A 14301-nucleotide genomic window follows, 5' to 3' on the forward strand; every position below is an offset into this window, starting at 1 on the left:
AAGATATTTCCTTTCGTGGTCCAAGAATTCAAATATTCCCAGATGTTGCTCGGGTGACCTAACTTAGGAGGAAGTCTTTTCTCCAATTGAGACAGCAGGTTGTGGTATTGGGAGGTTTTTTTTTTGGTTTTTTTTTTTTAATTCTCATACAAATATTTTATATGTTATCAGGGGAGTAAGTTTATTTTCTTTGATCCCTTACATTTAGAGAGATTTCTCTCTGATAAAAATGTGGTTAAATAAATTTTCCTTTAATAATGGGTGTTAGGGATTGATATAGGTACTAAATAAGCAAACCGAAGTAAGGCTTGGCCGTTGTAGTATGCCTTATGTTCTATTTCTTTTCCTCCCCTTAAGATGTGGTCTTATTATATGTATTATAGTTTGTTTTTTTCTTTTTGAGTGATTTGCTTTGTTTTTCTTCTTTCCATATATATCTTTGTATCTATGTTCTTGTTCAAATGTTTTAAATGGTAATTAAAAAAAAAAAAAGAGCCATACTCACTCATCTGAATCATCTGCTGTTGCATCATGGGTCGTGTACCAGGCAAAGTATTCGACCTAGAGGGCAAAACTGGCATGGTGGCACCCATTGCAGGCCTAGGTAAGGGGTGAGCTGGGTTATAGTCTGGTCCTGGTCTTCCAACAGCAGCAGACCCTGAAGGCTCCATCTGATTGACCTTGGAGTTTGGCATCCCCCAATCACTTGCTGAGTGCTGATTTATATTTCTATTGGCTGCTCCAGCTACAACACAGAACAGGAAACACTGCATTAATAAATGTAGGTGCAGGTTTTATTTTAAATCTCATTTTTGTTTGCATACAAAAAAAGATGAGGGGGGGGGGGAAGGGGGGAGGAGGAGGTGGGACTATGTACTTGTCCCAAAGGAACATGGTGGTTACTTAGTGCCTAAATAAAACAGAGCGCCACAATTTAAAAAAAAAAATGTTAAAAAAGTATATGAATGAACAGGCATAATATTAAATTAATATCTTCTGGTTTATTTTAAACAATGAATATGGACCAATAGGATTTGGAGCGTGAAGTAAGTACAGCACCATTTTCAAAGATCCTACAGGAGGCTCAGCAATACCGCAGGGAAGCGACTTAAAGAAAATTTAAAAAAATATTGAAAACAATTTTAATTATAAAAGCACTTATTACTATCTGCCATATATAATTCTGAATGGATAGTACATGCTGAGTGCAGCTTTCTTTGAATACAAAAAATTCACCCATTGCTGATGGCGGAAATCACATTGCTAGCGTTAAGACAAACCATGGACTAAACCTAATACAATGTACTGTAGCATATGAGACCCCCCCCTCCCCCATCACACTGATCTCTCAGAGGTTTATTTGTATACAACCAAACATCATCCCCAAATTACAAGAAGTCACTGCAGCTTGTGTTTCAGTCAAAATTAGCTTGTGTAAACAATTTACTTTTAAAAGACATCAAATGCTATGTGCATCAAATCTCTGTCCTCTGAAGACTATGTTACATATCTAAAACCTCTCTCCCTGTCATACCTGTGGGTCTAACACGCACACATATAGATAGATCGATATACACACACAAACATACAAGAGGAAATCTGTCAATTTCTTTTTTATTGTTAACTTCCCAATCTAGTTATATCAGCGGAGAAAGTGGGCTTAATATAAACGTGGATTTTAAAAACAGAATTGCTGGCCAAATGCATTGTTCAGTTTCTTAAAATTCCAATAACTCTTAGAAACACAACAGGTGAAAAAGACCTCACAGCCTATTTATTCTGCCCATCCACACCAACTATTCATCTCTATACTCTGTACCACTCCCTCCAGAGATCCTTGCCTCCATCTCTATGGGGAAGCTGTTCCGTGGATCCACTACCCTTATTTCAACACATGGTAACAAAGTGCAGCTCTGCCTTATGTTAAGATTTCTTGATTTAATTTTTTAAAAACACCCACTCATGTAGTTATGGTTGCATCTAGCATCTCAAATATCAAACAAAACAAAAAAAAAATGAAAACCTCCCTTACCAAAAACCTACAAATCTGCAAAAATGCTTTTCTAGATTGTGTCTGTTGCATCTCGCTGCCCTAAATGATCTAAAACTTTCAAACATGAGATTTCTCCTGACTCTACGAAATTATCTATCCATTAAACTTCTGGAATCACAGAACAATGGCTCATATCAAGGGATGCAATATACCCATAGCTGCTGCGAAACCATCCTGGCCATCGATCATTCTTGGACTCCCCATCATGTTCTGCTTTGCCAGAACGGAGAACGTGTTGACACTTCTTACAGGAGGGCTGGAACTCACAGACATGGGACTGTCTAACGACAGAGCTCGATTAAAAGCAGGACGGGCAGAAGGGGCAATCTGTGGACTTCTCATCCCTGTTTTAAACAAAAGAAAGGAAGGTGGGGGAACATTTGAAAATTGTTTCTTTAAAACAAAAACTACAAAACAATAGATTTTTTTTTTTTTTGGCAAATGTACCCAATCAATCCCAAACCATCTAAACTCTAGAGATTTAGACAGAGTTCCAGTTGGCTTCTTTTAATCTCCCTGTATGCATGTCCATATAGGGGGCTTTATTTAGGGCCTAAGGTTTAGGCACCTTTGCAGCTGAATTTAGGGTGCTAAGATTTTGGCTGAAAAGCTTCCTAAATTTAGGACTGTACTTCATTTGCCTAGATTTAGGTTCCTAAGTTAAATGCATAATGCTGAAAATCAGTGCATAATTCCTAACACTTCGTCACCTAACTCCGCCCCCACAGTTGGCCACTTTTTGGGGTACCTAAATTTAGCTGCCTAGTGAAAACAAACTCCGTCCTAGTCAATTTTCAAAGGTGGCCAATTTAGGTTCCTGACTCCAAAAGTCCTGCTTCTAAACCTTTTGAAAATGGACTCATCCTTCTGGGTTTCCTTGGAAGGGGAGGAAGACAAGTCATTGTACACAGAGGAATGTGGAAAAACGCAGGATTAGTTTCAAATATTCAACAGAAAAAAGAAAGTCCTAATTATGCACAGCCATAAACAGTAATATCTGGTGCAAGCTGCACAACCTAGGAAAGCATGCACACTTCTAACAGTTACTGCATGCAGCAGGAACAAGCAATACCTCAGGCTTGCTGCCTTACAATGCGCTATACCATTTCCCGTCTGGCCCTTCACCAATAATGCATACAGCACCCACTGATATCCAGAAAAGCTAACTCCAGAGGAGCATGCTTCAGCAATACTGTGCTTTGCCCTCGTGAAATAAGATCCTTTTATTTTCCTATGAAAAAAGCTAGATTTCTCTAAGTGTGCAATAATTAGAGGTTGTTTAAAATGCATAAATAACCCTAAGTATGCTTACATTTGAAGTGCCACACCAGACCTGCAAGAGCTGGAGGATAGACAATCAGTAAGGTCCTAAAAGGGCTCTAATCATAAATAGAAACGAGTAGTAAACGTGTAGCATAACATAGGGACGATGGGTTTCAGCTCCTCCTGCTGTTTCTGGCTCTGCTTTCCCTGATCATCGCAAACTATTGCTGGGCCACTCTCCAGACACCTCAGGGGTCTTCCACGTGACAGATCTCAATGAAATTCAGCTTAATTAGCAAGATGGTGGCAAGACTCTCCAACCAAATTTCAGCAAAATTAGTCCACAGAAAAGGCCCCTGCAAAATGCGCATGGTCAGAGAGAAAGAAAGACACACCCTCGATAACAGGAGCTCTTACTCTAGCAAAAAGTGCTGAAAAACCAACCAATTTTATGACATCAATAAAGCACTCATTTCTGAGGCAATCCATATAAGGGAACAACTGTTCAATGATCCCCAAATACAATAGCAGAAAAACACAATTTTAACTAAGTCTTTTTCAAACGTTCGTACCCAATGGTGTATTTCCTTGGAACTGCGGCTGCTTAGTCCCCATGTTATTGCCATTCATAGACATGGTGTTCGTGTAAAAATCCGAACTGGTCAGATCACCCAGGATAGCATCCAAATTGTCAAAATCTCCATGGATCTTCAAAATAAATAAATAAATAAATAAAATGCATAAGCAGATCTTTTCACCTATTTTATAAAAGGTTATCAATTATCAATCGACACACAGACGTGTATATATATCTATATATATATCTCACACTGTTTTGCACATCAAACTAGGCAGTCCAGAGCAGTAACCACTACACCACTAGTATTCACCTGCATCATCCTATTTGCTCTTTTAACCCTTATCAAACCAAAAAGCAAGATATTTTTCACTTGCCTGTATAGATGGTGGCAGGGTCTGCAGTTGCTTTTGTAACCACATACCTCTAAGTTTTCAAAAGGGAAACAAATCAGAAATTTTCCATTTCAAAATCATCTACAAAATAGATGGGTACAAAAGTACCCAAGGACCTTGCATCTGCTATTTTTGTAGGGAAGATTCAGGCGTGTATATTCGAAAATCAAACCCATGTGTCAGTTGTCAGTAGGCTATACTATAATGCTATTAACACTCTCTCCACATCACGTCCTACCTAACCCAATGCCTTCTCTTTGTTTTGAATACATTTTATCCATCTCCTGTACATCACTTCATACATCTGATGAAGTGGACACTGTCCTTGAAATCCCATACTTCAATAAACTGGTTAGTCTATAATGTGTCACCCAGTTCCTGTCATTTTTTGCTACACCAGACTAACATGGCTATCCCTCTGAAGATTAAAAACCCATGTGTGTACTTTTCCCCTCCCCACAGGCCCAAATGAGGCCTTCCCTCAAATAACCGTAAAACCTGAACCCCTCTCCTAATTTTTACATCCTCCTCCTCAGTTCATCCCTGCCATAGCAATGACAGTCCTTGGCCTGGAGTCACAAACTACAGCCCTCCCCTCCCCCCCCCTCAGTACATGGCTAGCATAAGCTCTACATCCAGCCACTGGTGTCAGCTTTCTGCAATGACTGGGATTCCCCCAAGCCCCTTTTCCAGGGACTGTGAACATTGCCTTCACAGCATTCCCAGCCCTGATCAGTCCGGGCAGCAGAAGCCTGATCTGGGAGTCGGACCCAAGTTTTCTGTATGACAGTGTGCAGTCCTGCTACTTGAGACACTTAAAGCCAGACCTTACACACTCTTTTTAAACACTTTTTAGCAGCTGAATCAAATATAAAGATTAATCTTCTGCAAGAGACTGTAAATTCCTCACCTTGCAATTGAGGAGGGGGACACAGAAAACCCCTATTTTACATCACAAATGTCTAACACTCTACAATCATCTCAAAAACATGCCAAAATACAATAAGAATACCTCCTCTGTTGGCTCGGATTTTATTTTAAGCTCTTTCTCTTGACTTGAAGTAGGAATAGTGGAAGTGCTGCATTGCCCTATTTTATTATCCATTACTTCCATTTTAGGTTTAATATCTTTTGAAAGTTGATCCTTGGCATCATCCTTATCTAGCAGGTATCTAAGCAACGCATTGTTCTCTTTCTTCTTCGGACTCAACTGTTCTTGTTTCACCGTTCCAGCCGCAACACTAGAGTCCTGGAAAGTGTCTTTGCCAGTGGCTTCTGCTGTGATCTTGGCTACCTCGGCTGGGGAATTCCCATTCTGCAGCAGCTTATGCAGAATCCTGTGCTTTTCTTGCAAAAGTGACCCATGCAGGTTTGATGTTGAAGAAACCCCAGCAGACGTGGAGGAGGAGACCCCCGATGGACTGCTGACACTGGCCGAAGGCTCCTTGCAAGCAGAGTCCAGGGCAGAGCTTGACAAAGCAGCGTGCCCCCTTTCGTCTGAAGAGCAGGTCAGCAGCTGCAGGAGTTTTTTATGCCCCTTGCTTTCAGGTTGAGCCCTTTGACTTTCTGTGCCTTCCAGGATTCCTTCCTTGCTGTCTTTGTCACAGAGGAGATCCCGGCTGTTTGACTGGCACATAGAACTCTCTACTTGGCTTGGTTCACAGTACAAGCCAGAAGGGCTCCGACAGTCCTGACTGCCCATTTTATTCTGCTGGGCCATGTTTGGAGAGTTGTCCATTTTGGGACCTGGTGAAGACAGCGTTGACAGAAGGGAGGTTCCCACTCCCTTGCTGATGGCATCAAGAGCACTTAGGGAGCTGCTAGAAAAGCTGCCGCCACCTGTGCTGCCTGCGGCTCCCATTGGTGAGTGCATTCCTGTAATAATCCAAGGAAGAAAGTCCAAGTTACAGGACAAGGCAAAAATCACAAGCAGAATTCATTTTAAGGGCAGCTGAACACAGACATATTATGGGCAGAAACCACTTGTACAATGGAGAGGTTTGCAGTAATAAGATACATAAAAATTTGTATCTTTTACATTCTATTAACATCAAATATGCAAACATAAAACCATTTACTACTCGCATTAAAATAAATAAATGGAATTAGAAACTTCAGTAAATATATTCAAACCTTTAAAATAACGGTGAAATAAGTTGCATACCCAATATACAAATGCACCCAATTTTACACAAATAAACAGTACAAGAAAAATATTATACCTGCAACTGGTGAGAACTGATTTGAAGTCATCTTTGGACTCCCTCTGTTTCTAGGAGAAACCATTAGGTTCTGCTGGCTGGGAGCGAGCCCAGGACTGCCATGAGGCGGACTGCCCATGTTCATCCCGTAACTATTACTCTGATAAGGAGCCGACTGCATTCCTGGCGTGGGGTTCATTGGTCCCATATTGGTAGGAGCACCATACCTCATGCCAGCCATCTGCCCCATGGCAGTGGGGTCTCCCATGGCATAGCTCCTGCTCTGCACCGGCATGCCTTGATTTGGAGAGACATTCATAGCACCAACGGCACTGGGGTTTACAGCTGTAGGCATTCTTAGGCTTTGCACCAGTGGGTTAGGGTTTGGTCGATACCCATTCTGCTCTCTGAAAGTTATATCAAACAGAGGGTGAAAAACGTCAAAGACTACACAGCAGAGGATTCCACCCTCCCGCCCCCAACCAAAGAAAAAAAAAAAACCTTTAAAATATCCGCCAGTTTAAGACATCAGCAAGTACTAAGTACTAACCCCTCCTGTGGTGAAGAGCACATTAAGGGAAAAAAAAAAAGGGGAGAAAAATAAATTGTTTTATAAAGTGTGGAACCCTTTCCTGCACAACATGGAATAATCACCTGAAGCTGTACGGCCATATTTTGATCATTCTGGTTGACACTAGACTGAAATACACTATATTGTCAGGGTTCTAAAAATGTTTGCAAAACTTATGCACCAGTCAAAATTTTAAAGAGACAGGATGAAAAAAAAGTACCTTTACAACCTTTTTTTTTTTTTTTACTCCATGTTCTCTCCTTTTCTTTTTTCCCCCCACTCCTTTCTGCCTCTCTTTTCTCTCCCCTGCTCCCAGACTCTTCCTCCCCTCATTCCAAACTCTTCACTTGCCAGCATCCTCTCTTCTCGGTTGTGTGTCCGTGGCACCTGTTAGGCCCTGGGCAATCTCAAATATCACATTTTGGGTGCCCAAGTGACCTGGTGCCTCAGATTTTTTTCAACCCTGAACATATAGAGAGAATGTTTCCTTCGATAAAGTGCTGTAAGAATTGGGATTCTTTAATCCTTTCTAGTGTTTGGTTTGGAAAATACGAATCTGACATGACTAAGTACTCAGAGATGCTCATATGGTTCTCTAAAAGCACCCTCACGTATACACGACTCCTGAATAAGAAAAAATCCAATAGCAAATATTTACAAATTAAGATTTTTAAAGACTAAAAGGATGCAGCAATCCCAGAACGTTTACAAAAGAGAACACCAAGATAAAATCCCTCATTCCTTACTCTTTAATTTGTATTTGGGCCTGAGGCAATTTCTGTGCAGTTGCTGCAGGAGTGTTCACAGTTTGCTGGAAGAGCTTTGGCATGTGACTTAGGCCTAAGAATGGGAGCCCACAGGAAAATCTACCCCCACGCTCCAAAAAAAAAAAAAGAAATTTGAGGAGCTTTAAATAAAGAAAAAAATAAAACCTCAATCCTGGGCTGCCTTTTTAAAGAAAACAAACCGGGTAGCGAACAAAGGAAGTGGTGGAACTGTTAACACCCCAGTCTGTGGGAGCAAAAGAGCAGCAATACTGGTGGCAGGGGTATTATATTTAGCTACGCAGGAAGCAAGGAATAGCAGAAAAGGTGAATACGCTATCCCACACACTTCAATTTTAATCACATCTTGAGACCATTAAAAGCAAGGCTTCCCATCTCTGTCCTGGGGGTCCCATAGTCAGTCACATTTTCAGGACATCCACGAGCATGCATGAGATGAAGTTGTAATACATGGAAAACCCAGCATATGCAAATATACCCCATGCTTATTCACTGTCAATATCCTGAAAACGTGACTGGTTGGAGGATCCCCACTTTAAAGCAACAGATGAAAGCTTTACCTCTGTAAAAAATGAGTGGAAACGAATCCATGAGGGTCATTGGTTACCGGATTGCGGAAGAGTTTACTTTTGGTCTGTGCTGTCACTAGGGTGCCATCGGCCAGGGAGAATCGGTAGAGAGGCGTTTCTGCGTGGCTGTGCACATAAGCTACAGGGAAAATGTAAACAAAAACAAAAAAAAAGTTAGTTAAAAGCCCCATATTGTCCACAAAAAGCATGCTTTAAAATGTGCTTCTTTCTACCAACCTTCCTGCCTGCTGAAGCAGCACTGTGAGCACAAGAGGATGCAGTAAAGCATAATGCCAATCAGAAAAAACAGTCTTTATTCACAATGACATCTCATTGCGACGATGGCCCCGAAGGGAGGACAGCAGAAGGAATTCAAACAAGGATGACTTGAGATGGAAAACAATCTCACTTTATAAAAGCTGAGAAACATTGGTTGCTGCAGAAACTTTGCAAATGCTGCACATAGCATATAAAATATGGCAAACAGAACAATAGATATCTGGTTCTGCATATAGGAATTGCATCAAAACACCATCAGCAAACGGCTAAGGGCCTCAGGAGCAGGGTGATAGCCCCTGAGAATGTCGCTGCCTGGGTACACAAAGCCATCAACCTAATGCCAGAGAGCCAAGGGTCATGCTGGCTAGCACTTTCCACAGCTCTTAAGGAGAATCTGACACAGTTGCATTCTCCCCTTGAACCAAAAGTGGTTTCCTGCAGTACTTTAGCCATTAAGTGCAACAAAAGAGGGCTCTTGGGGGGGGAGGGGAAAGAAAGAGCTGCAATAATTCCGAAGGAACCCTTGAAAAGCGCAGGTCACGCTGCCTCTTCGAATACCATTGCTTTCCTACAGACTTCATGAAAAACTGCCAATGGTAAAAAAAAAAAAAAAAAAACCTTTAAGCAGTCATTAAGGAATACAACTCCCACAGTGTAACTGACTTCTTTTACTACAAGATTAGACAAAGGATCAGACTCACTGTCAGTCTTCCAAGGCTGCAAAGTTTGCTGAGCAGAGGATCAGGGGTGGGAGAATGTGGCAGTAGGATCAATACTACCAAGTTTTATCATTGGGGTACTAGGTAGGAGTGGATGTTATGTTGTCTTGCTATTAGGTTATTGTTTTATTCTTTATTCATGACTGTTTTTATGTTGGATTTCTTCTGTATAGTTGACTGGTGTTTGTTGTGGGACTACACTTATAGGTTTATTATTTATTTTATTGCACATCCCAAAAAGTGGCTTTGGGTCATTTAATTTAATAATATATTTAAGAAATCATAAGACAAAGATTTCCATTCACCCCATTTCTTTAAAGTGCATCACAAAAGGTTGTTTCCATCCTACTTGTACTGGTCTCGCCCCCTGACTCATGCCAGCCCCAACAGACATTCGCTCGCAGCTGTCCCTTTCAGTCACACAGCCAGACGTGTCAGGGGTTTAACTACTTCCCGCTTTGGTTACCTAAAGGCATTCTGCGCAAAGCTTTCTACATAAAGGATCTACAGAAAGCTGTGCTGGTCCATTACCTTCTTGGTAGTGGCGTTTGTATGTCCAGGGCTGTCCTTCGTTGTGACTCAAAAACCTCTGAATGCACCTCCGGATCGTATCTTCAAAGCCAGGTCTCATGGAAGAGCGTAAGGAGTTTGTATCAATGTTGACAACTTTGCCTGATAAAGAAAGCTCTCTTTAGTTCCTTTCCTGGCCCAACCAGGATATCAGAAGATAGCAAAGGGACCATGCTCTCTTTTGCAACCAAATACGTTCATCTTGACTGCTAGGTAAGAGGGTATCCTAGAAACTGTGCCTTCATAAATACTTGTTGCAAAATATAATAAACTGTGGCACCACAACAAAATCCAAATAAGTGGTTAAGGTGTAACAAAAATTATAAGAGGTATCATATAATAGCACCAGGCTGTGCCATATTGTAGAAGCGCTATAACACACAGAGCATAATCTGTATGAGATAGTGCTTCTATAATACAGCACACCTCCTCAGTATCCTCCTATGTACTCTATATCACTCAAAGTGATTGCCAAATTATTTGGGATAGCACAAATTTGAGCAAACAGCTAATCTAAAATAACTACACTTGTTTTTGGGTTTGTTTGTTTTTTTAACTAAACCCTAGACTGCAGATTTGCATCTCTACCATCTGCTGGAGTCAGAGAGATACTGAGGGACTGCAGGTGGCACTCTCTCTTATGTAGCAGTGTCCAAAGTTCTTTCTTGTTCTCCGACTCCATCTGCTGGTAGGGATGCACAACCCACTGGTCTGGAGTGATCTGAGTATGTACAGGAAATAAGGAGTGGGTCTATTTGGATAATCAAATGCCATAAAAGCCCCACTGTCAGTAGAACTACCGTGTTTCCCCGAAAGTAAGACAGCGTCTTACTTTCTTTTTACCCCAAAAAGTCCCACTATGTCTTACTTTCAGGGTATGTCTTATATTGGAAAAAACCTGTAAGACAACCCCCGAAAGTAAGACGTAGTGTTCAAAAAAAAATAAAATTTTTTAAATACCTGTTGGAGGGCCGCGTGGGTCCAGGCGGCCGGCGGCGGGAGCCGGGTGGTCGCGTGTTAAATCTAGGCCGTGGGCGGGTGGGCGCTTGTTCCCAGGGGGGGGGGGGGGGGGGGGGGGGGGGGGGGGGGGGGGGGGGGGGGCGGGTGGACGCGCGTTAGTTCGAGACGGCCGGCGGGCGGCGGGTGGTCGCGTGTTACATCTAGGCCGGGTCGCACAGGCGCGCATTCATTCACTGCCGGTGGGGGCTGCCTTGGCAGCCCCCCCCCGGCAGCCCCCACCGGCAGTGAATGAATGCGCGCACAGGCCCACAGCGCCTGTGCGACCCCTGCGATTCGGTGCTGGGGGCTGCTTTCGGCGCTCAAGGCAGTCACATGCTGTGACTGCCTTGAGCGCCGAAAGCAGCCCCCAGCGGCAGCCCCCACCGGCAGCCCCCAGCGCCGAATCGCAGGGGTCGCACAGGCGCTGTGGGCCTGTGCGCGCATTCATTCACTGCCGGGGGGGGCTGCCGAGGCAGCCCCCACCGGCAGTGAATGAATGCGCGCCTGTGCGACCCGGCCTAGATGTAACACGCGACCACCCGCCGCCCGCCGGCCGTCTCGAACTAACGCGCGTCCACCCGCCCCCCCCCCCCCCGGGAACAAGCGCCCACCCGCCCACGGCCTAGATTTAACACGCGACCACCCGGCTCCCGCCGCCGGCCGCCTGGACCCACGCGGCCCTCCAACAGGTATTTAAAAATAATTTTTTTTTGAACACTACGTCTTACTTTCGGGGGATGTCTTACATTAGCCGACCCCCCTAAAATTCCCACTACGTCTTACTATCAGGGGTGTCTTACTATCGGGGAAACACGGTAGTAAAGAGAGGTGTGGGGGGGGGGGGGGGAGGAATGATAGTCGGAAAAGTTGTGTAGGACAGGGCATGTGCAGGCCTGCACAGTTGCACAAGCTCAGATAATTGACATTACTGTGCAAAACAATAATTAGGATTATGTTAACATGTGAAATGAAAAAGTTGGAGCATAATACTCAATTGAATATGCAAAAAATTAGTGTGCATTTATTTTCTATTGCCACATCTGCAAAACATAAGACAAAAAATTCACAGAATGACTTAAAGACCAGCACATGTCAAAAGCAACAACTTATTAAACTTAGAATTCCAGTGAGCGCGCACACAAAAAAAAGCTTCAGTCTTTCATTTGGCTTAACTGACTCCATACAAGCCTTGAGACATCTTGGGAATGGCTGCAGAAACACCGATGTCAGATCAAGCTCAAAATGTGTGCATTTCAATCAATTTTCAGGCATAGAAAAGCAATGTTAACACTAAGAAACCAGGCAGTAATGGAAACTAACTTTTCACTGGTAAGAAATAAGCTTTGGTACGGTACATGTAACAACTTACCTAAGCTTACCCTCTGTCATCGTTGAAATCCCTAGAATTCAAAATTTGGTAGCACGTCTGATGACCAGGACACCACCCCCCCCCCCCTCCCTTTGTGATCATATTTCACAGGTCTTGGCCCGTTTACATTGGTTTCCTGTGGCCAATCACATCCAGGTTCATGTGTTATGCCTGGTTTATAAATCCTTTCAATGTATTGTTCTGCTATCCAGAAGTATCACCCTTTAGGGGCACTGCGCTCTGCATCCCAAAATCTCCTAGAGATACCATCTCTTTAAACAAACTCTTTGTGTCTTGTAACAATGTTCACTGTAGCTGCCCCTATCCTGTGGAATTATTTACCTGATGAGATCAGGGCTGAGTCTGATATACTTCATTTTATGAAGTTGTTGAAAACCCATCCGTTTTCTTCAGCTTTTATTAGATAGTCATATTTCCCCCTAATATTAGCCACTTCATGGATCCTCTGATTTTTTTCATGCTGTGCATTTTTTTTTTTAATTTATTTGAAGTATTGATGATTTCTCTTGAATGCAGTTATGTTTATGATGTTCTGTCTTTGCTGTGATTTTAATTATGAATGTGCTGGTGTAATCTGCCGAGAATTGTAGATCAGTAGAATAAAAGTTCAACAAATAAATAAATGAATAAATAAAGTTAAGCAATGGGTCAAGTGCGTGTGTCTCTGGTTGTAGGTGCACTGGAAGCTCTTAGCAGTTAATGTAAAATATCTGATCCAACATTTCTTCTTCTAATTTAGTGTGGTGCTTGGTCAGTGGGTTGTTTAATGAATATTTAAGACGTACTGATTACTGCAAACACCCCCCCCCCGTGTTGGCAGAAGCTAGCTCCTTACCAGAAAGGTCATGCCTTGTGATGAAGCTCTCTGGGTTTGATGGGAAGACCCGATCCATTGCTGTGATGCGTCGTGCCACACAAATCATACAAGACTGCAAGTCTGCAAAAAAAAAATAAAAATATCCACATGCACACAAAATCCACACAGCTGGATCATTTCTAGTTTTGTCCTGTAAACTTCAGATTACAATTCATCTTACATGAGTAGTGTGGGACTGAAATTTAAGAATCTGGTTGTGTCACTTAGTGTGGCTGGATAGGGGCAGACACAGGTTGGGCTTCATATGGGAGTGCAGCAAGAGTTAACACAATCTGGTTCCATACGTGCCAGACTTACATAAACATAAAGCTGCACTTACTGTTCTGATTTGAAAATCTCCATTCTAAGGGGAGGGGCTGCCTAGCGGTTACTGCAATGGGCTGAGAACTCAGGGAGCCAGGGATGAAACCCTGCTTCTGCTGCCGACGCACTTTGTGAACCGGGGCAAGGCACATCACCCTCCACTGCATCAGGTAAAAACTTAACTGCGAGCCCACTGCGGACAGGGAAATACCTATAACACCTGACTGCTTTGAGTACAGATTTGGAAAGGCGAGTAATTAAATCCAAAAATCCAAATCTAGACCTTATATACACTGTACATTTCAAATAAAAATCGTAACAGGACAAAAATATGAGCTCTGACAAGACAGGAGAAATAAACTACGAGCACAGTAGGGAACTGGGTCAAATTTTCATTTCTATTACTGGCAAGGCAAATGGAAAGATCCCCCCCACCCCCGGTTCAGGCTCTTTTGGGCACAAATATAAATAAATGGGAGCAGAAAATCTTACCCTCCCCTTCTTCCATCATGGCCCTTGGCTGCGAGAGTGCAAAACACTGCATGGTTTCGTATCTCTGGCGCGTATCGAGGGTGCCAGTGGTGTCTTCCAAAATATCATGGGCCGTCTTCACGAGCATGCGGCAATTGAACGTGTGGCTCTTCTGTCGAGGGGCTTCATTGCTCCAAGGAACCCCATTAACTTCAAAACAGATACAAACAGAGATACCATTCAGCCCACGTGGAATGGGGGAGCATGTATATCAGGTAT

At 42.9% G+C, this 14301-nt stretch overlaps 1 protein-coding gene across 6 annotated transcripts in view; it reads right to left on the minus strand.

The window, feature by feature from the left end:
• Window positions 1–14301, minus strand: part of NCOA3 (nuclear receptor coactivator 3) — a 333167-nt gene that overhangs the window by 48869 nt on the left and 269997 nt on the right. For all 6 annotated transcript variants that reach the window (XM_029613911.1, XM_029613916.1, XM_029613910.1 and 3 more), the window contains 9 exons: window positions 14044–14232; window positions 13207–13308; window positions 9944–10084; window positions 8406–8553; window positions 6511–6896; window positions 5301–6163; window positions 3889–4024; window positions 2206–2397; window positions 506–745 (listed from right to left, as the gene is read on the minus strand). In XM_029613911.1, the coding sequence (XP_029469771.1) occupies window positions 506–745; window positions 2206–2397; window positions 3889–4024; window positions 5301–6163; window positions 6511–6896; window positions 8406–8553; window positions 9944–10084; window positions 13207–13308; window positions 14044–14232 (2397 nt within the window). The remainder of the gene's footprint in view (window positions 1–505; window positions 746–2205; window positions 2398–3888; window positions 4025–5300; window positions 6164–6510; window positions 6897–8405; window positions 8554–9943; window positions 10085–13206; window positions 13309–14043; window positions 14233–14301) is intronic.

Source organism: Rhinatrema bivittatum, chromosome 8 (assembly GCF_901001135.1).
Source record: "Rhinatrema bivittatum chromosome 8, aRhiBiv1.1, whole genome shotgun sequence".
Taxonomy (NCBI): domain Eukaryota; kingdom Metazoa; phylum Chordata; class Amphibia; order Gymnophiona; family Rhinatrematidae; genus Rhinatrema; species Rhinatrema bivittatum.